Source organism: Quercus suber, unplaced genomic scaffold, assembly GCF_002906115.3.
Source record: "Quercus suber isolate HL8 unplaced genomic scaffold, Cork oak 2.0 scaffold_237, whole genome shotgun sequence".
Classification (NCBI taxonomy): Eukaryota; Viridiplantae; Streptophyta; class Magnoliopsida; order Fagales; family Fagaceae; genus Quercus; species Quercus suber.
Window position 1 is genome coordinate 93,891 of NW_027069694.1, and position 20,491 is coordinate 114,381.

General features: G+C 35.8%; 2 protein-coding genes across 2 annotated transcripts; both read right to left on the bottom strand.

Annotated features, from left to right (window-relative positions):
* Positions 1-631: 631 nt before the first annotated feature.
* LOC111988894 (pentatricopeptide repeat-containing protein At5g27110) lies at positions 632-5,852 on the bottom strand. Its single transcript, XM_024020704.2, has 3 exons — positions 3,281-5,852; positions 2,120-2,204; positions 632-935 (listed from the first exon to the last, which is right to left on the bottom strand). The coding sequence occupies exon 1, from the start codon at positions 5,625-5,627 to the stop codon at positions 3,537-3,539; it is 2,091 nt and encodes a 696-aa protein (XP_023876472.1). The 5' UTR covers positions 5,628-5,852; the 3' UTR covers positions 632-935; positions 2,120-2,204; positions 3,281-3,536.
* A 1,916-nt stretch (positions 5,853-7,768) lies between these two features.
* Positions 7,769-20,152, bottom strand: LOC111988879 (PH, RCC1 and FYVE domains-containing protein 1). Its single transcript, XM_024020685.2, has 9 exons — positions 19,447-20,152; positions 18,153-18,239; positions 16,893-16,982; positions 16,029-16,109; positions 15,660-15,854; positions 13,434-15,572; positions 10,345-10,491; positions 8,661-9,046; positions 7,769-8,300 (listed from the first exon to the last, which is right to left on the bottom strand). Exons 1-9 carry the CDS (start codon positions 19,513-19,515, stop codon positions 8,168-8,170), a joined length of 3,327 nt encoding a protein of 1,108 aa, XP_023876453.1. The 5' UTR covers positions 19,516-20,152; the 3' UTR covers positions 7,769-8,167.
* Between the last annotated feature and the right edge of the window lie 339 nt (positions 20,153-20,491).

Sequence of the window (20,491 nt, forward strand, 5' to 3'; positions counted from 1 at the left end):
GCAATGTCTTCCTTTACCCATTAATAATAACTAATAAACACTTTATCCTCTATTATTAGAAATTATGTCAAATTTAATAAAAATGTCAATTTTCTTTTAAAAAGAATGTTAGATGCTAAAAATGTTACACGGACGAGTAAGAGCTTTGGGAATGACTAACGAGTTTATATAGTCTGATTGCTGGATTTATAGGACAAAGGCTGGGGTTTGATCGCCAATGCAATCACATATCCAATATATAAAATGTAGACTAGGCTTCTTCATGCAGTCACGCTTAAATTATATGGTTCTTCAAGCGTTATGAAAAAAAAAAAAAAAAAATCTGAATCAAAGTTTAGATGGACTCCATCTCCAGGTTCAGATAAAGGAGGGTGAAAGTACGTATCAAATTGACATGCAAAATCAAGTTGGAGCCGCATACACCCAAATTATTGTGTTTACCTGCCATATGTATACAAGTAAAAAAGTAGTATTTTTTCTAATTGTTCGGCAGTAATGGTAAAAAAAGACAGCTCTAAACACATCTAATCAACAAAGTTTCAAAAGAACACTCTTAAAGGATGTGTGACTGAAAAACTATAAACGCCATATATCACCAAATATCTATTTTGACCAGCAAATTCCAAAGAAGAAACTAAAAACGTACGTCCAATAATAAACTACTGGTAATGGTTCAATTACAGAAAGTTGTGGAAGATACAGGGAAGAGGGCTTGTAAGTCTTCCTCCAAGTAAAAATTATCATTATTTGTAAATGGAGGCACCACCTCTCTTTGATTTAAGGTTATTTGTATTAATAGCTCCTATGCTGCAGACGGAGGGCAATCATCGGGTAGAAAACTATAGGGTTGGTGTGCTTTGTGCTTATGGTTTAGCTGTTGATCTACTTGCAATTCTCTGGCTCCAATAAGAGGTTATCAAGGATTCAAGATAGGCCTGCATATTACAAAATATCACAAAGTAATATAACAAAGAGTAACATTACAGTAATCAAGTCAGTCAGGCTAACCAATTTTTCATTCCAGAAAAATATAAATAATCACTCAATTCAATATGTTTTCCTTATAAGCAGTTGAGCATGGGATTCATGAATTATGTTACATCATGAACACTGATTTTAAATTGCTATCACTTCAAAAAAAATCTCTCTTCTAAAAATCAACCACCTGTTTAAAATAGCTAGAAATTGAACATCATGAACACTGATTTTAAATTGCTATCACTTCAAAAAAAATCTCTCTTCTGAAAATCAACCACCTGTTTAAAATAGCTAGAACTTGAAAGTCCTATAACTGAGATCGTCAACTTTAATCAATGATGCACATCAAGCTTAACATCAGAGGCAAAATGCATGTTATCAATGCAGGTCTTCCTAAAATAACAAATTCTTGCTCAACAGATGCATCTTGTTAAATGCCAGGTAGATATGGTAAATATACACTGATGGTTCAAAAACATACCAACATTAATTAAAAAAAAAAAAAAAAAAATCAATCTGATAAGCTAAGAAACCAAAGACTCCAGGCCAGTCTGGGAGCAGATTGCAGAAAACAAGAATTGCTGATAATGTGAACGTAGCTAGCTTATCATGGTCATCTAATCCACCGATGAAAACATTAGCTACAGCAGATATGTTTAATTGCTAGAGCAACAAAGCAAGGGGTTATGGGTATGCATAATTATTGAGAATCCTTTAAATGAAACTTCCATGACTTAGATTGCTCTAGGTAGATAAAGATAGAGAGTCATTTGACACGGATGCAAGTTAAATTGTAAATGGCATAAAATGCCTATTCTGCAGTTTATCAAATAACATAGAAGCTGAAAAATTTATGCATACCACTTATCTGAATAAAATACATTCGCGATACTGATGGCAAGATTTAATACCCTCTACCAATAAGCATGATAATATGAATAAATTATCCTAAATTACAAAATCAAAGATCATACACAAAAGTTCAATTCCAATTAGCTAATAGATTGCATTGATGAGATTATAAGATGCACAATAAAACATGAGGAAGGGGGCGGGAATGCATTAGCATGCTTGCCGAATATAAAATAAACACATGTAGAAGATTGCATTGACATGTCTGGAGAAACAGGGCCAAACTTACATTAGTAACTGCAATGGACAAAACTTGGACTTCCCCCTTCTTCAATACTTAAGCAAGTATGCTCCTTTCTTTAGACAGTAATGGCCTGTAATTGAGATCAGCCAAGAATCTAACTTAAGCATATTCAGCACTTGGAAGCAGGTTAATATCAAATTAGAAGAGAATGAAGTGAAGATAAAAATCTGACAGCATATTCAACTAGCTCAGAAGAACATAATGAAAAACTGACATGTACACTATTGAGTTTATAAACACTAACAATCTTAATGCCTAGTGACAACAGCAGACAGGATTCCAGACATAAAACCCAGAAGTAAGAGTGTAAAACCCCTTTGAACCAGCTCAGTTTCCCCTTATTGATTGGCGAGGTAGCACCAGCACACTGCTTACACATGTACTTAATGTTTTACATACATTTGTCAAAGAAATTTTATCATAACACGCTTTGTGAGAAAACTTCCAATAATTTTGGTAGTTCTTAGTTCGTACTCCTAGAAAGGGCCGCCAGTTTTCTCTCTTTGTGAATGCATCTTGGTTAGTAAAATCCTTGGCCTAAACCAAGACGCCAGTATCAAATCCCACCTCCCAGTATGTAGCTCAGAGTCCCTAGCGGGACACAAAAACAGTTTACTACTTTCTAATCCCCTATCTAAAACCCAAATAAAAGAGAGATAACATCCTAAAAAAACTTCGTTAAACAATGGTAAAAGAGCCCATTGTTTCAACTATTCAAGGTAGAAAGTCAACCCACACAAAGAAAAGGGTCATCTTCCAGCTTATTCCAACAACTTGAAAATTCATTGGTAACAACTACTTTCAGTCAGTTCAAACTTCGAACAACATAATCAGATAATTAAACCCAACCCCTACAAAATCCAACCAGTAACAACCCAAGTCTACACATAACTTCACCATCACTATTAGAACCCAACTTGATCACACCAAATATGTTATGCTAATATTACAGAAAGCAACCCAATGAAAATAACACAGTTAGCACAAACAAACAAATAAAAGCAATCTACAATGTTTTTCCTTGCCTTTTATAAGCAAACTAGTCCCAGAAAAAAATCTAAAACCAACCAATACTTGAATGTAAATCATTGAACAACACTGAAATAATCTAGAATATCCAAGAAATGAGAATATCCAAAAAAAAACCTGCTCGATGTCCCATTCAATTGGGCTGGTCCAGCTAAGATCCAAAGCCATCCTATTCATTCATGACATCCACACAAACTGAAAAAACTAAACTCCATCGCAACCAATAGCAGTACTACTCTTAGACTCACCAATTCTCAAAACAAACGCTTGCATTCACCAATATATCCAACTCACCCTCAAAATTCACACACAGGATTTTCACACTTCAGTCTCATTTGAATACAAGTAGCTGCAAGTTAGTACATCATTTGTCTCATCTACAACATGAAAACAGCTCATCTTTCTCCATGTGACTGGTAAGTAATTTGAGGCATTCATACACCATCTCGGCTTTTGGGTGTGACTTATCATCAATAAAGAAAGGTTGGACCCTACTGTTAATCTCAATCCAGCTACACCCAGGGTTCTTCTTCAATCCTAGCTCTTTCATCTTAGATCTCACCTTGCGCATCTCATCCCATTCTTTTGCAGATGCATACATATTTGATAAAATAATATAAGTTGATGGATCATCAGGATCCTTCTTGATAAGCAATTTTGCAATTTCTACCCCTAAATCTACATTTCTGTGCAAACGGCATGCGGAAAATAGTGTGCTTAATAACCCAAAATCCTCACTAATTTCTGGGGTTCTTTGGAGAATCCCATAAGCTTCATGCAATCTTCCAGCACGTCCAAGAAGATCAATCAAGCATGAGTAGTGTTCAATTCTGGGACTAATACCATACTCAGTGATCATTTTATTAAAATGATGACAACCTTCATCAACCAATCCGGCATGGCTACAAGCAGATAAAACTGCAAGGAAAGTCACTATGTCTGGTTTTGCATTGGACTGCTGCATTTCACCAAACAGCTTCAAAGCTTCTAAAGCTTGACCATGAGACCCATAAGCTGTGATCATTGACGTCCATGACACAACATCTCTCTCAGGCAATTGATGAAAAATATTAAGTGCTTCGTCTACGGCACCACATTTAGCATACATGTCAAGTAGAGCCCCCATAACTACTTCATTGGTTTCCAACTTACTCTCTATGACATGTTTGTGAATGTCCTTACCCTGTTCCAAGGCTGCTAGTTGTGAACAAGCTGGTAAAACACTAGTATATGAAATGGCATCTGGTTTAATACCAGCTTCTTTCATTTCATAGAAGATGCCAAGAGCATTGAAATAATTGCCTACTGTCACATATCCAGAAATCATGACATTCCATGAAACTGCATTATTCTTGGGCATCATTTCAAAAACATTTTCAGCAGATCCAACCCATCCACATTTGAAGTATAAATCAATTAAGGAGCTTTCAGTAAAGATGTCAGCCTCTATTCTGTTTCTTACGATATATCCATGTATGAATTTTCCGTGTTGCAGTTGGGCTGATCTTGAACAAGCCATTAATATGCTGGTTAAAGTAGTCAAAGTGGGTTTAATTCTTTCCTCGTTCATCCTTTTAAAGAGTTCCATGCATGATCTACTGTCACCTTTTAAACTGTATCCTGCAATCATGGAGTTCCATGAAACCACAGTCTTTCTTGAAATGTGCTCAAAAACCTCTATAGCCATGTCTAAACAACCGCACTTTCCATACATGTCCACAAGAGCAGAGCTGATGAAACCATCCAACTGAAAACCATTTCTCACCAACTCCATGTGAATCTCCTTCCCTCTTTCCAAATCTAAAAGCCTTGCACACGATGAAATAACAGTTGTGAGTGTCACCGAGTTAGGCTCAAACCCGGAACCTCTCATTCTTTCAAACAATTCCAACGCTTGTTTAGCTTGCCCATCTTGATAATAACAGGAAATCACCGTATTCCAACATGCCACATCCCTCTCAGGCATTTCATCAAACAGCTGTATAGCATACTCAAAAGCGTTGCATTTTGCATACACGCTCACAAGAGCACTGGCCACAACAATATCATTTGCAAAACCAGTTTTTATCAAATGGGTATGAATCATTTTACCACAACCAACTCTACCCAACCCACCACAGGCCTTTAGAACACTTGGGTAAGTGTAACTATCAGGTTTCAAATATGTATAACGCAATAGCCTCTCATACAGCTCAAGAGCTTCAATGAACATGAAGTTTTTGGTGTAAGCAGCCAAGAGGCCATTCCACAAGGAGATGTCTAATGGGTTATCAATGGTTTGGAAAACAAGCTTTGCAGAGTCATACAAATGGCAAGAAAAGTAAAAGTTGATGAGGCTTTTGCAAATGGCAGTGTTGGTTTGTAAGCCTAGAGAGACTATCTTTTGGTGGATTAGCTTGCCTTGCTTGACTGATTTAGAACCTATGCATGCTCTTAAGAGAGATAATAGCTTTGTGGTTTCCATTCAATTACTAATAGTAGTACGGAAAGATAGTAAAAATGGAAATGAAATTGCATGAAAAATAGGCAGATAAGTATAAGCACATAAACTATGAGATACATGAATCCGTAGAGACGAGAGAGAGAGAGAGATTTACGTTAAACAAAAACAAGCGGCCTGCATGGACACGACAGAAGTACTCACTTCTCAACTTTTCAATGGGAATTTGGGAAATTAAGGCCAGGATAATTTATAAGGATATTTACATATATTATTTAAATAAGTCATATAATTTATTAAAAAATTTATGGGTGATTTCTTCTATAGCCCACATTGTGGGTCAAAAGAAAAATAGTTTTGAACTAGCTTTATGGTGTATAGTTTTTATTACCAAATTAAATTAAAAGAATATAACTATATTAACAAATAATGTTATTATTTTAAAGAGGTTTTTTTTATAAGACAATTTCAAGGATAATTAAATTCAATACGCTTATTTGTTTAAATTTATTTGGTGAATAAGTTACAACATTTTATGAAATTTTTTGTACCTAAATTTTACCAATTTTTTCATTCCTCTTTATGTAGTTGTAAATATAATGAAATTAAATAGAGAAAATAAAATAGTATTAATTAGTAATTAAAAAAGTTGAGGTGGAAAGCAATAAATATTTAATAATGATGATATGGATACTATTTTTTCAACCGTGAGAAAACTTGAATCCCAAGCCCGACTCAATACAACTTGAGGAGGCCTAAAGGCCCTAAAGTGATCATTTTGAATAATATATTTTTTATATAAAATAAGCAAATGTATACGTTCAACTTTCTATATGATAATTTAAAAAAAAAATTAAAATACATTTTCTTACTTTCTCATAGTACAAAATTAATATTCAAATTTTTGTATTCAAATTTTGTTAATATCCTAAATGAATTTTCCAAAAAAAAAAAAAAATAGAAGTCAATAAATACGAGATATATTATGTTTTAAAGTGGGTGTAAAAATATGATATAATTGTCTAAATGACATAATAGCTATAGCATATGAGTCTAAATTTTTTATCCCAATTTTCCTGCTCCACCGTATACTCTACAAATAAAAACTTGACACATATCTACCTATTTAATTAAATTCTTTTTTTTTTCTTATTTCAAATACCTAAAATAAACAAATAACCAAATTCATTCCCACCGCTACCACTGGTCACTGCTAGCAAAGATTGTTGGCGCCACTAGAAAGAGATCGCCGGTGCCATCAACACTAGCGCTCACGGCCAACCACTGTCTCTTTGTCCAAGGCACTGCCTTTATATTCAGCAAACTCAAATATTAAATCCCTACTGTTTTGAGCCTTTTGACAAAGGGGCTGCCTCTATGTTAAACAAACCAAAATAAAGTTTGATCTTTGTTTGTAACTATTCCTTGCCTTTCCTGTTTCTGCCTCTATGTTCAACAAACCAAAATAAATTTTGATTTTTGTTTGTAACTATTTCTTGCCTTTACTGTTTCTGCAGCTTTCCTCTTCAATCATCAAGGCACCGAAATTTTCGTTTTTGCCTCTTAAATTTTGAATCACAACAGATTGCAAGCCTAGCTAGAAAAGTTTACGCTTTCTAAGTTCCAATTCAAACCAACGAAGCAATTTGAGGGTTTCAATTTGGTAGTTTGGTCTACAAAGACAGAGATCTAAAAGAACCGATGAGGTGGGCTTATTTTGAAGACAGGTAAGCAAGTTGACAACAATCTTATGAAAAAGAGAGAGGGGTTCATGACGTTAACGGTGATGTGCAAGTTTCTTTTTTATTTATATTAGGTATACGAAATAAGAAAAAAAAATTAAAAATTAATTAAATAAGTAGACATGTGTCAAGTTTTTATTTGTGCACTATAGAGTAGAGCAAAATAAGTGAGACAGAAAATTTGAACTCATAGCCTATAGGTAAAGCCAGCCGTGATTGAACCCATCTCTCTCTCTCTCTCTCTCTCTCTCTCTCTCTCTCTCTATATATATATATATATATATCTTGAAATGTAATCAGTTTTCGTTTACTTAGATGGGTGACAACATCAGTTATCTTCGCAGAAAATGTAACTATGTATCATGTAAGCCTAATTGAAAAAGAAGATGAGAGTCAAACAAAGAAAGAAGATGCATTTGTAAATGTACATAACAGCTGCCTTTAATATGGCTTGAATGAATTTATAAACCGTAAAGGGGAAAAAAATCTGCAGATACATTCGCTTATGGAATTTTCATAGCAGCCACAAGAGCCAGCAACCTACTAAGAATTTACATTTCTCACCCTCAACCCCCACACAAAGGCACATATAGGGAAAAAATGGCAAGTAAAATCAAGTAGAAAAAAATATCAAAGAAAAAAAGGGGACATACAAAAACACAATAAAACCCCTCTAATTCTTTCCTTATACCAAACCTTGCTTCCATCCAACTAACCCTATAGCAGATGGAAGCCAAAACTAATCAATTAGTATGGCCTCTCAGTAAGTCAAGCTGTAATCTGGAAAATACCATTTCATTTACAGATGATTGTTTCAATATGTCAATGAGACAAGTCCTCACTTCCAACACCAACATTTGACTTGTCAACCATGCGCACATTGTATTGTTTGTATACTCTATCCCGGTTCTCTGCCCACCATTGTTCTGCTTGTTTCTCACTAAACCGCTTCCGACTGCATGCATCATTAATAAGGTTTACATTTGTTACAGGGGGAAGATCATGATATAATCAACTCTCAGAACTCAATTAATTAATTAAGGCAAATTAAAGTAAAACCCCCAAAAAAGAAAGGATTGAGGAAAAAAGTTGGGTGGGGGGTGGGGGGGATATAATCATCAACACAAAGTCTAATTTCACATCAACTATGTACTATCAAGCACAGACTGCAAGTGCAGGTTTGATGGCCTGGTTAGGATTTAATGTAGACAAAGGGCATAATATCACTAGATAAATCAGCTAGGACATCTTGATGACCAGGAAAATGTTGCATATTATTTTAAATAGTAAGAAAACTGCATTGAAGATAATGTACCTGAAGCGAACTCGCTTGAGATCCTTGACTCCTCCTGGTAAGGAGGTTAGTGTAATATATACACCAGGCTCATCTTGCTCAACCCATTCATTTTCAAGGCGAGATTCACTTTCTTTCACTCTGCCTCCATTTCTAGTCGTTGCATCAGAATGGGCTTGTTTGTTATGACCTAAATTACGGTTACTGTTGGTGGTTGATCCATTAGAAAGCAACTGGTTGTTTGATCCATTAGAGTCTGGTTCTTGGAACACTGCTTGACCATTCATTCGGTCAATAGAAGCATTAGAAACTTCATTAGAAGCAGGGCTGGAGCCAAAGGAAGAAAGAGAAGGTGATTTGGTATTCCGAGCTGCTCCCACAGGCAGCCTTTCAGCCATGTCCTTCAACTATTCAGAATAAGAAAAAGAAAAGTGTTAGCTAACAATAAAAGCTCAAGTAACAACAGCCCAATAGCTTCAGTTAGCAAGCACTTTACTGGATCAAGTCCTAGATGCAACTTAAGAAATTTGTTGGTGCACGGTTACCTTGGGTTATTAGTAACTAGTAACTAAAATCATGCCGCATGAATTTTAAGTTTTCAAATGCATATAATTTACAGTATAAAAACCTGAACCCTATCAAGGATAACAAAGCATTAAAGATTCCATCAATATCCAATGAAAACACAAGTGAAAAACAAACCAACTCATCTTTGAATATAATGAAGAGGCTTAACAATATAAGCCTCAATAAATGTCCCAGCAAAAACAATTTACCAAGCTGAAATACAACATTACTTTAACCTCATTAACAAAAATGATGTTCTACCTTGAGAAGGGTGGCGTGGCCACTTTCAGCTCAATATACTATAAAGATTACATCAAGCACTAGAGAAAAAGACAGGAGGCATTGGTAGATTACAACTTAAAAAGAAAGACTGGTAGTAGCAAAATCATTTACAAGTTAGTGCTGTGACTGACAAATTCTGTCTTTCTGCATCAGTGACTAGCAAGTAGTGAATGTGTACAGGGACAGTTAAAAACACATGACAATAGAGCCTCATGAGAATTAAGGAAAAGCAAATTCAAACCAGTGTATTTGGTGTCAGTGTTTTTGACAAGTTTATGATCTGAAAAAATTAGAGTAGAAAGCACATTTCAACCTGTCCTGGCTTTGGTTTTCTACATGCTCCACAGTCACTAATTTTTTTAGATACAAAGTCACTAAATTTTTTAGATAAAATAACAAACATATAGCTGTAGATAGTAATATGATTGTTATTATACATATTTTTTGTTTGACAGATAATCAAATTCATTGCAAAGAATAATAAAGGGTTTTTGGACGTCCAGAGGATAAAACAAAAGAAATAATTCACTTTCTTCCACATGACATTTGAAGGAACAAATATAACACTAAAAAATGAAGTATTTGCAAAGCAAAAAGAGTATTGTTCCCAGTTAGGAGAAATTCTGGAATAGAAAATAGGAATTACTGCAGATAATTTAATTTCATCTTCTTTTTTGCCTTCTTTCTTTTTTAACCGAATGTCCTTTAAACTGGAACTAGACATATATGAAATTGACTAAATGGAAATGCTTTAGGGGGAAAAAAAGCACTCCTCCCTGTTTCCATGCAGAACATAACTGGTAGATTTCATGTACACGGTAATCCAAAATCCCATAATATTAAACATCAATCTTACTTGGGCTGTAAGTGATTTGATTACATCCTTTGCTACTCTACATTTTTCAGCTTCATCCTCTGCAAATGCTAATGCTTCTTTTAGCTGTTTGGTTGTTCTATCCAGCTCAATTTCTTGAAGTTGTGCTTTGCGAGTCAGATTTTCCACCTACAAATAAATATTGGTCAGAAATAATGGACAAATATAAAACTGAGCCAGTTCTATATGCTTGTTAGGTCATGGAAAGAGGAATTTAAGTTGTAAGCAATAGATATCAACTACAACTTTTATTGCTAAGTAAAAGCATAAAATCAGTTCTTTATGCAAACGATCAAAGTAACTTATCATTTCAATATGTATGAATTATTTAATTTTGTCATATATATAAATATATATATATATATATATATTTGATAGGTAATAGAAGTTTTATTGATTTCGTGCAATCATTTTCTGTTTCCGTTTGATTTGTTTGTATTTGTTTCTAGTACAATCTGTTTATCATCGTGAACATGATGTACTTTTTTTAATGAAAATATCTATTACCTATCAAAAAAAAAAAAAAAAGTTATGACGTGTTCACGATGATGAACACATTGTACTTGAAACAATTAGAAAAATATCAATAAGAAATGCTAACAGATTGTAGGAAATCAGAAATAGAAATACATTGCGTAAAACCCCAAATACGAGACTACTCATAGTCCCAACTAGCATAGACATCAACAAATCTAAAGGTCTCTCAATATCTTCAAAAGTACGTATGTTACAAGGAAAACTCGTGCTCATGCTCTGGTGTCTTACCCCTCATACAATCACGTATAAAATAATTAGCTTCAATCGCCCATGGCATTTGCAGATTCAGACAATGTTATACGTTTCTCTGTGTCTTTGTGTGCATGTGTGTGTGTGGGTTAATGTATATATACATATGGTAAATTTTTTCACTTGACGTATTGTTCTATTATATGGAAACATATCCTCAAACATATATAATATATCATCATAAATTCACAAAGGCACATGCCAAACACAATGCTGCCATCGTGATCAAGTGGTACCACTTTGGCATGAAGAAGGTCTTTAGTTCAACCGATGGGAAGGGATAGGTATGGGCCTGGGAATTATACCCACACTCTGTAGCCTACATTTTTACAGTTTGAAAAAGATTCACAAAGAACAGTACAGCCAGGTCCTTGTTTATAGATGTATGAGAGTTATATATATATATATATATATATCTTTGTTGAAACATGACTCTTGAAACCTGTCCTCAAACAAAAATGGAAGTCTTTTAAAGACCAAAAATTAAAGGTAAACTTTGAATCTGTGTGTTACACCTAGCTTGCCATCATATAAATAGCCCATAAAATTAGATCATGAAATATCCAACCAAACCTACCAATCTCCCTACTTCTACATTTCAAAGCAGCCTCCAGTATGGCTCCTACATGTTTTAAATTTTAACATAAATCCACTTCATTATTTATTTTCAATACTGCTTAAATTGAAATGTTCTGGAATATTTCTATTTCTAAAGTTGTTTTATAAATGATTCTATGATTTCTTTAATCATAAACAGACAGGTAACCAGATACCCATTGGGTCTGCCAGGACTGCTAGGAACATACTGAATAATTGGTACATCCATCTGAAAAACTAAATCCATAATAAGCAAGAATGAGGAAAAAACAACGACGACTTCCATTCTGGAAAATAATGTTCAGCTGTAAGATACGAACTATTTTTTTTTTGGGAGATGTCCATTTTACTGATAATATAGTGGTCCACCTTTTTCTTTCACCATTTCAGAATTCATTAAGAAAACTGAACCAACCCATGGAGAGAGAGAGTGAGAGAGAGCATTTTTCAACCACATCAAACTTGTATGCAGTCGATCAAGAAATACGTACAGTTTCAGCATACAGCCTACCTACTCAGTTGTCCCCCATAAGAAGTCAGGAATACAAAGAATCCAAAAAATCTATCAAATTGGAAGGCCTACATCCATCTAATACCATCCATTAAAATAATGACATTCCTTCTATTTCATGAAGCTTAAATAAGCCAAAGATGGCTGAATGTCTTAGCTATTCCTGAAGTCATCCCAAACCCAAACCAGATTGATCGATTAGTTTACAAGTCTATATAAACTCAGACCTGAAAATGGTTGGTCAGGTTTGACGGTAAACAAATTTGGATGGCACATTTGGGACCCAAACCCACCCTTACCAATTGGTGTACCTGAGAGGCTGTATATTAGTATATTACTCATGTCATACTTATACAAGACAACCATTGCAATACAGATGTAGACTTTATTGATTCTCTTTCTTTTCAACCTTTTTTGCTTAATCTCTACTTGTCCAATTGTAATTCTTTACTTGTGCAATATTTTAGGAGAATTTTGTGTATACAAAATATATACATGAAGTGTCTCCCCTGACTTAAAAGTTTATAACTTATGATAAGTGAAGTTCAACATGTGGGATTTAAACTTTTTTTAAAAGGGAGGTAGAGTTGAGACAAGGTTTGAACTTAGGACCACAGGCTTTGATACCCTGATAAACTGCCACTAGTCCCAAAAAAAATAAACTGATAGAAAGGGTGAATTTAATTATTTAATCATTTTCTAACAACTTTTCAAAATATTATTGCAATATAGTATCTTGAATACAATGGGCTTGCAGTTGCTGTTAGTGTTGCAGGAAGGTCACAAGTCACCTCCTTCACTCTCATGGACCAGTTAAAGCAATCTAGTCATTTTTCTACAGTTACTTTGCAATGCCTTTGTGAAGTTCTAGCCACTAAAATAGAAATAAATGGACAAATTGCATCTGTGACACGAATCACAATCATAGTTGCATAACATAATTCAAATTGAAAACACAGGTGTCTAAGGTCACAATTCTCTACTTTCAAGTTTCAATTCCAAGGAGGAGATAGATCTTGTTGGAACCTAGAGGCAGTGCTTTATCTAATTTAATACCTGCAGTACATAACTGTTCTTTACAGCATGAAAATTTCCATTGGTAAAAATAAAAAGATATGATAAGTAAAGCAACAAATTAGCACAAGTGAGCAATTGAAAGGTAGGGAGAACTATGTACCTGTGCTCTTAATTTAATAACCTCCTGGCTAAGGCTATCATTTGTCCTTTTAGTATCATCCACAACAATCTTCGGTGAGGTAAGTCCTCCTAGAGTAGGGGTTGGTGTTGTTGAACGTGGGGGGCTGGGCCGCCTTGATATTGGGGATGTTGCTCGAGAAACAATTCTTGATCCAGGAACAGAGGCTGAGAAAAACTTCTTAGATGACCCAAATACAGGATTAAAAGATTTAGAAATATTAAGTGGTCCCCACTGGGAACTTCCATTTGGAACAGGTGAGACACGACTGCTGTTAAATTCTAGTTTCTTGTTTTTTTTAGAAGATCGGCTTTCCACTTGCTTCAAGGATTCCATCGAAGAAAATCTTGCAAGTTGCACACGAGATCTGGTATCCAACTTCTCATCTTTTTCAGTAAACTCAAGCGAACCTTGATTGATACTTCCTCTTCTGCTCACAGAAGAATGAGATGAGCCATCACCTTCAATCGTTTTCCTCAGTTTGTTAAAACAACTATCACAGACACGATAAGGTTTGTTCGGATTTGGTGCCATAGAAGCCTTAAGAGACTTCTTGCTACTGCAAGAATGACAAAAAACAAGTCCACAATTGTAACAATTGTGACGTTTTCTTTTGAAATTAAATGGAAGGCGGCAGCCAGAACACATAGACTGGTCAACACCTGAGACCCACTTATGAAGGCAGATAGCAGCAGTAAAATTAGTACCACAGGCAATACTTTTGACTTGCTTATCTCTTAGAGCTTCTACTAATGTAGGGGAATTCCTATCATCCGTATCCCCATGACCTAAACGACCATTTGCTCCCTTGCCCCAAGTATAGACTTCTGTTCTTGAAGTTAAAACTGCAACATGATAAGCACCACAAGCTATCTCGTCTACAAAACTCCTGGAAAGCTTTCCTTCAACACGAGTAGGGAATTTTCCATCAGATTGGGGGTTCCCCAACTGGCCATAAACATGACTGCCCATTGTATAGACATGACCCGAGGTTGTAAGGGCAACAGTCAGACTATGTCCACAGGCAACTTTAGAAAAGTTGGGATCAACAAGGGCAGCAACACAGGTAGGCACAAGTTTTGCTTCCTTGTCACCATGCCCAAGTCGACCTTTATCCCCATCCCCCCAAGTAAACAGCTTCCCTGAAGAGCAGTTGCTGGAACTAGGATTCCCAACCATGACTTCTACAACAGCAGCTGTATGCCAAACACCACAAGCTGCTTGGACAGTGCGGAGCCCCTTAAGGGATTCTACTTCCCTTGGTATTGAAACACTTCTCCGATCTCCATGGCCCAGAACACCAAATGTGCCATCACCAAAAGTAAACAATTGTCCAGCAGAGGTCACAACAGCTGTGTGCCAGGGTCCACAAGAGATTGATGAGACATGTATGCCCTCCAAGGGCCCAGTTACTCTTTTTGGGATCCAGTGACTCACTTCATTTCCATGCCCAAGAAGGCCAAAATTGTACGTGCCATCACCCCACGTGTACAAATCACCAGAAAATGTTACAGCACATGTATGGTTCTCACCACAAGCTACAAGCTCAATGTTATTACTACTTAAGGCATCAATTAGCTTTGGCTCTACAACATCAGAATCTACTCCATGCCCAAGCCTACCTCCAGATTCCTCCCCCCAGGAGAAAATCTCTCCTTGCTTGGTTACTAAGGCAGCATGTCGTCCACCACAGGCAATGTTCTGGACATCAAGTACTACTGCAGATTCTAAGGCTTTAGGCAACAAAGAATCCATTTTGACACCAAAACAACTCCCAACTCTTTGAATTCCACCTCCAAGAACACCATCCCCTGTGCCTTCCCCCCAAAGAAAAACATCCCCCAAGGCATCAGCATCATCATGACCAGAACCTTGGCTTGATGAGCTAACCGCACTCGAGAGACTAACTCTAAAAGCATCTATTGCCATTGCCTTCATGTGGCCATGTACACTATCTGAGCCTCCAGATGACAAAGAATGTACTGAAACACTAGCAGATTCCGAAGGGAAGAAACCTTTGGGAGGAACAGTATACAATATCACATCAGATAATGCCTTATCCAGACCATTCTTGGGGGGGCTTTCATACGGACTATGAAGACGAAGGTTATCTCCACTATCCTGAATTGAGCATAAGAAGATTTTTTTTTTTTTTAATCTGCATTTTCAACTCAAATTGGAAGCACGTATTAATCAATATAACTTTACCTTCTGCAGGCTGTCATTACTACCAAATGGAGAATTCAGAGGAGAACTTCTTCGTGTGTATGTTCTAGGACTATTTGCTTCAGAAGGAATCCCATCACTCCTTGATTCTGTTCTCCATTTCCGGTGATGACTACGTGAAATTAAGGCCTTCAAACCACTAAACCATGATTCAGCTTCATCTTTATCCTTGCAAATCTGGTCCAGGAGAACCAGATCACCAGATTAGAAACCACTTCAACAAACACAATCTTAAACCTCATAGACACGGATAAAGGAGAGAAGATGTATTAAAAGGACCATGGAATCAATAAAGTGGAACTAAAAATAATAGAAATGGATGGGAATGACTACTATAAAGGAAAGTATTACCAGATCTAGTGATCTTTCATTATATATGAGAGAAAATGACTGATATTCCTTCTCAGGCCGTGGATACCTTTGAAAGATTGGCTGGAAAATATTAGGACAGGTTCAATCAGTACACAACACAAAAACGTATGACATAGCATGAAGCTATCACAGATGGTTAAGGGCAAGACATGGAGTTGGAAAATAGACAAGAATACAACTGGAACACACATGTAGACACACACAAACATAATCAATGACACGCTCATAAGAAATTATTAGTACCACTTCGGACAACTAAATTTAACCGAGAAAAGGAAAGGGGGTTGGGGTGAAAAAGATGACCAATATTCTCATGGATATATACAAATTTAGGATCTGAACCCAGCAAAACATCTTCATTAAAGTACATCCTAGTTCGAAAGAGAACCCCATCAGTAACCATAAGCTGACACATTCAAAATAAGTGGCAATGTGTGTATAGATTCAAGATCCATGACAAAGAAACCTCTCAATGTAGTGAACGATAAACAGTTTGAGGTCAAAATAGAATGGATGCTAATTTAGGATGAACTTATTTTATAAGTAGATTAATATGGAAATTATGAACATGAATCGGATGTAATGTATTCCACATTCTAGTCACACATGGCGAGACTATAATGACAATAATTTTTCAATATAAAATATTAGATATTTGGTCCAAAAATTGTCAATATAAGTTTGTCAAAATCCCATAAGAAACAGTCAAGAAAAAGGAATTTGAATCATCCAATAAAAATGTCTCTCTTTTGTCAAAAGATCAAGGTAAAGACATTACATTCTCCTATCATTATGGCAGCATAGGCATATAAAGAAAGTTTTCTTCACAGCAAAGACACTTACAGTGCGTTGTCCAGAAATAATTTTAGAGACATGGCTTAGTTTAAGATGCTTCTCCTCTTTCCCTGAGAACCATATCAAAAGAGACTCATCCTGAAAGCAAGAAGAAAAATCAATCATATTATACTTTTATTAGCAAAAATCTCATTCTGCAATTAATTGCACTGAAACAGAAAGAACTACTATTTAAAAAATAAAACAAATCAATAACCAGCTTACAAGCTGTCTGCATTATACATGTGTGAGTGTGTGCGCGTGTTTGTGCATTTATGTATATTTAACTTGTTTAAAGATGAAAGAATCCAATGGATTGGTTGGAAGGGAAATGATATACAGTATAATTCAGTGGCATTTGACTGGACCTGAAAGGGAAACTATTAGGTGAAATTGTCAAAATATCCTGACTAAGGTACATGTTAATGTTATTCAATCTTCATTTTCTTGAAGTTGGTATTAAAGCCAAACTAGTTTCTATTTATTATACCTATTATGATGCAATATATATAAACTAAGTACATTCAATCTGTCTGGCACATATGGCTAGTAACCTACTTATTGTACTTCTGTAAATAGGGTTTGGTTAAACAGCAAAGCAAATCAGTTATCCTTCTTTTTTAACAGAAGCAACTATAATTGCAGAAACCATCTCTAAATGTATGTGTTAGTGACTGGAGTATCATGAACAAAATGAGTACTTTGCCGCTAAAAAAATGATTGATATGCAGCAAGTTAGCATGAATATAATGTTTCCATTGACAGTGTCATACATAGAGAAGTACACCATATGTGGAGCTCTCTTTTTCTGTAAGATAAGTACATGGTAACTTAATCAATACCTTAAAAAGTAAACTACATGCGCAACCCCTCCCCCCAGTAGAATCAGACACACACGCGCACATAATTTATCGAAAACTATTTGAATAATCATCAGTCAACTGAAGAAAAACATAGAAGCTGAAAATTTTGTGCATATCACTCATCTGACTAAAACATATGAGAGGTACTTATGACAAGATTTAATGACTTCTGCCCACAAGATAATATGAATAAATGATCCTAAATTAATAAATAAAGAATCATACACTAAAGTTGAATTCCAATGAACTAAACTTTGCGATGCTCAGATTATAATAAGCATAACAAAACCTGGGGGGAGGGAGTTGTAAAGCACTAGCATACTTCCCAATTTTTTATATTTTTGGATAGGTAGCATACTTCCCAAAAATTACAAACACATGTCTGGGAAAACAGGGCCAAGCTTACATTGGAAAGCCTGAATGGGCAAAACTTGGGCTTCCCCCTTCTTCCATACTTAAGCAAGTATGCCCCTTTCTTTAAAGCAGTAATGGCCTGTAATTGAAATCAGCCAAGAATGTAAATTAAGCATATTCAGCACTTGCAAGCAGTTTGATATCAAATTAAAAGAGAATTAAGTGAAGACAAAAGGTTGGCAACATATTCAATTGGCTGAGAAGAAGATAAAGAATTTCTATTGAATTTAATGAAAAACTGACACGCGTTCTCTTCAGAGTTTTTTTTTTTGGTTGATGATCCTCTCTTCAGAGTTTATATAACACTAAAGTTACAGCCTCAATGCCTAGTGACAACAGCAGACAGGATCCTGACATGAAACCTGGCACTAAGACCCCTTCAAAGAGAGCTTATCAAGATCAGTTCCTTTCTTGATCAATGAGGTAGCGCCAGCACGCTGGTTACACATGTACCTTATGTTTTACATACATTTGTCAAAGGAAGGTTACCCCAACATGCTTTGCGAGAAAACATCCAATAATTTTGTCAGTAGCAACTCCTAGACAAAGGGCAGCCAGTTTTCTCTTTCTTTGTGGACGCTAGCTTAATTATTAAAGTCACTCTTTGCCTAACCCAAGAGGCCGGGACCAAATCTCAAATCTACTACAGAACGCAGATTTAACTGACAGGAGACAACTACCTCCCAATATGTATGCCAGAGTCCCTAGTGAGCTTCCAACAGGACCCCCCCCAACCCTTTTTTTTTAAGTTTCCTCCTTTCTAATCCCCTATCTCATATCAAAATCACAAATCACAAATAGCATCCTAACACCACTTAGTTAGCCAATGGTGAAAGAGCACATTGTCTAAAACTATTCAAGGTAGAAAGTCAGACAACCCAAAAAATAAAAATAAAAATAGTCATCTTCCAGCTCAGTCCAACAACTTGAAAATTCATTGGTAACAACCATTTTCAGTCAGTTCAAACAACATAATCAGCGAATCTAAAAACCCAAATCCCTACAAAAATCCAACAAGTAGCAACCCAATTCTACACATCATTTCACCATCACTATTAAAACCCCACCAAAAATATAAATATATTACTATATTATGCTCAAATATCACAGAAAGCAACCAAAATAGCATCATTACAAACAACAAACCAATAAATTAACACACTCATCATTTTTTCCAAGCCAATTATAAGCACACTAATCTCATTCTTGAATGTAAATCATTGCACAACAATGAATAAAACCAAAATTAATTAATTAATTAATTAATTAATTAATAAAAATAAAACCTGCTCGACGTCTCTTTCGACTGGTCCAGTTCTGCTAAGATCCGAAGCCATCCTATCAGTCCGTGACATTCACGCAAGAACTGTAAAACCTAAACTCCACCACCACCACTATCACAACCACCACAACAACAACCAGTACAACTCTTTGACTCAGCCATTCTCAAAATCACAAGCTTCCATTCACCAATTCATTGAACTCGCCCTCGAAATTCATACACACACTCACTCAGCCCTAAATCCTCGGGCGAGCCTTCGAATCGAGCATTCTACTTAGCTCCTCCAATTCGGTGCGGTTACGGCTTCACGGTAACCGTACCATTAACCGGTGCTCCTCCTGAATTCAAGTACAGCTCGTGAAAGTGGAAGTGGAAAACAGTAGAAGAAGCAGAGTCAGTTTATCGGTTTTTCTTTGGATATGGAAAGAGATTCGATCGAAGAAAGAAGAGCAAAGAACAAAAAAGCAAGCTCCACTGAGCGACAGAGAGAGAGGTCTATCAGAGTCTATCAGAGGTGGAGCTGCGTGTGTGAGTGCGTGCGTGTTTGTCTGAGAGAGAAAATCGGAGCGAGAAAGTGCGGGAAAGAGTGGGAAAATCTAGGAAACTATGATCTGATTGATTCTCTCTCTAAGTTGCAGAAGAGAGAGAAAGAAAAGCAACTATAAAAATTTATGTGAGAGAGAGAGAGAGAGAGAGTTATAAAAGTAGAAAAAATATAAATTGCTGTTAATATTAGTCTGAGAAGACAAGTCGTAGTAAAAAGAATTAAGTGGAGGTGTGTGTGGTAGATAATGCCCATTATCTTTATCTTAATTTTCCATATTGACATTCCTTTTTTCTCGGGAAAGTTCTTTTTAGATTCTTTGTTTACGGTGAAAATATGTCAAGTAAAGAATCTTTGAAAATACTAATACAAATTTTCTTATTAGTCCACTTTCAACTAGTTACCTCCTTTGACTCGACATGTCAGAGTTGAGAGTAAAAAAAGTCCGAGAATTAACAGCGAATTGAAATTATCTTTTTTAAATTTTTTTTTGTTTTTTTTATTA

What these genes read in the sequence shown, in the direction of transcription:
- LOC111988879 (XM_024020685.2), bottom strand. Translation starts at nt 19,515, where the DNA reads ATGTCACGGACTGATAGGATGGCTTCGGATCTTAGCAGAACTGGACCA. An exon ending in TCGAAAGAGACGTCGAGCAG is followed by an intron (nt 18,240 to 19,446) that starts GTTTTATTTTTA and finishes TTTCAATTACAG; the next exon opens with GCCATTACTGCTTTAAAGAA. An exon ending in TTATTAAATTAAGAGCACAG is followed by an intron (nt 10,492 to 13,433) that starts GTACATAGTTCT and finishes ATTTATTTGTAG; the next exon opens with GTGGAAAATCTGACTCGCAA.
- LOC111988894 (XM_024020704.2), bottom strand. Translation starts at nt 5,627, where the DNA reads ATGGAAACCACAAAGCTATTATCTCTCTTAAGAGCATGCATAGGTTCT.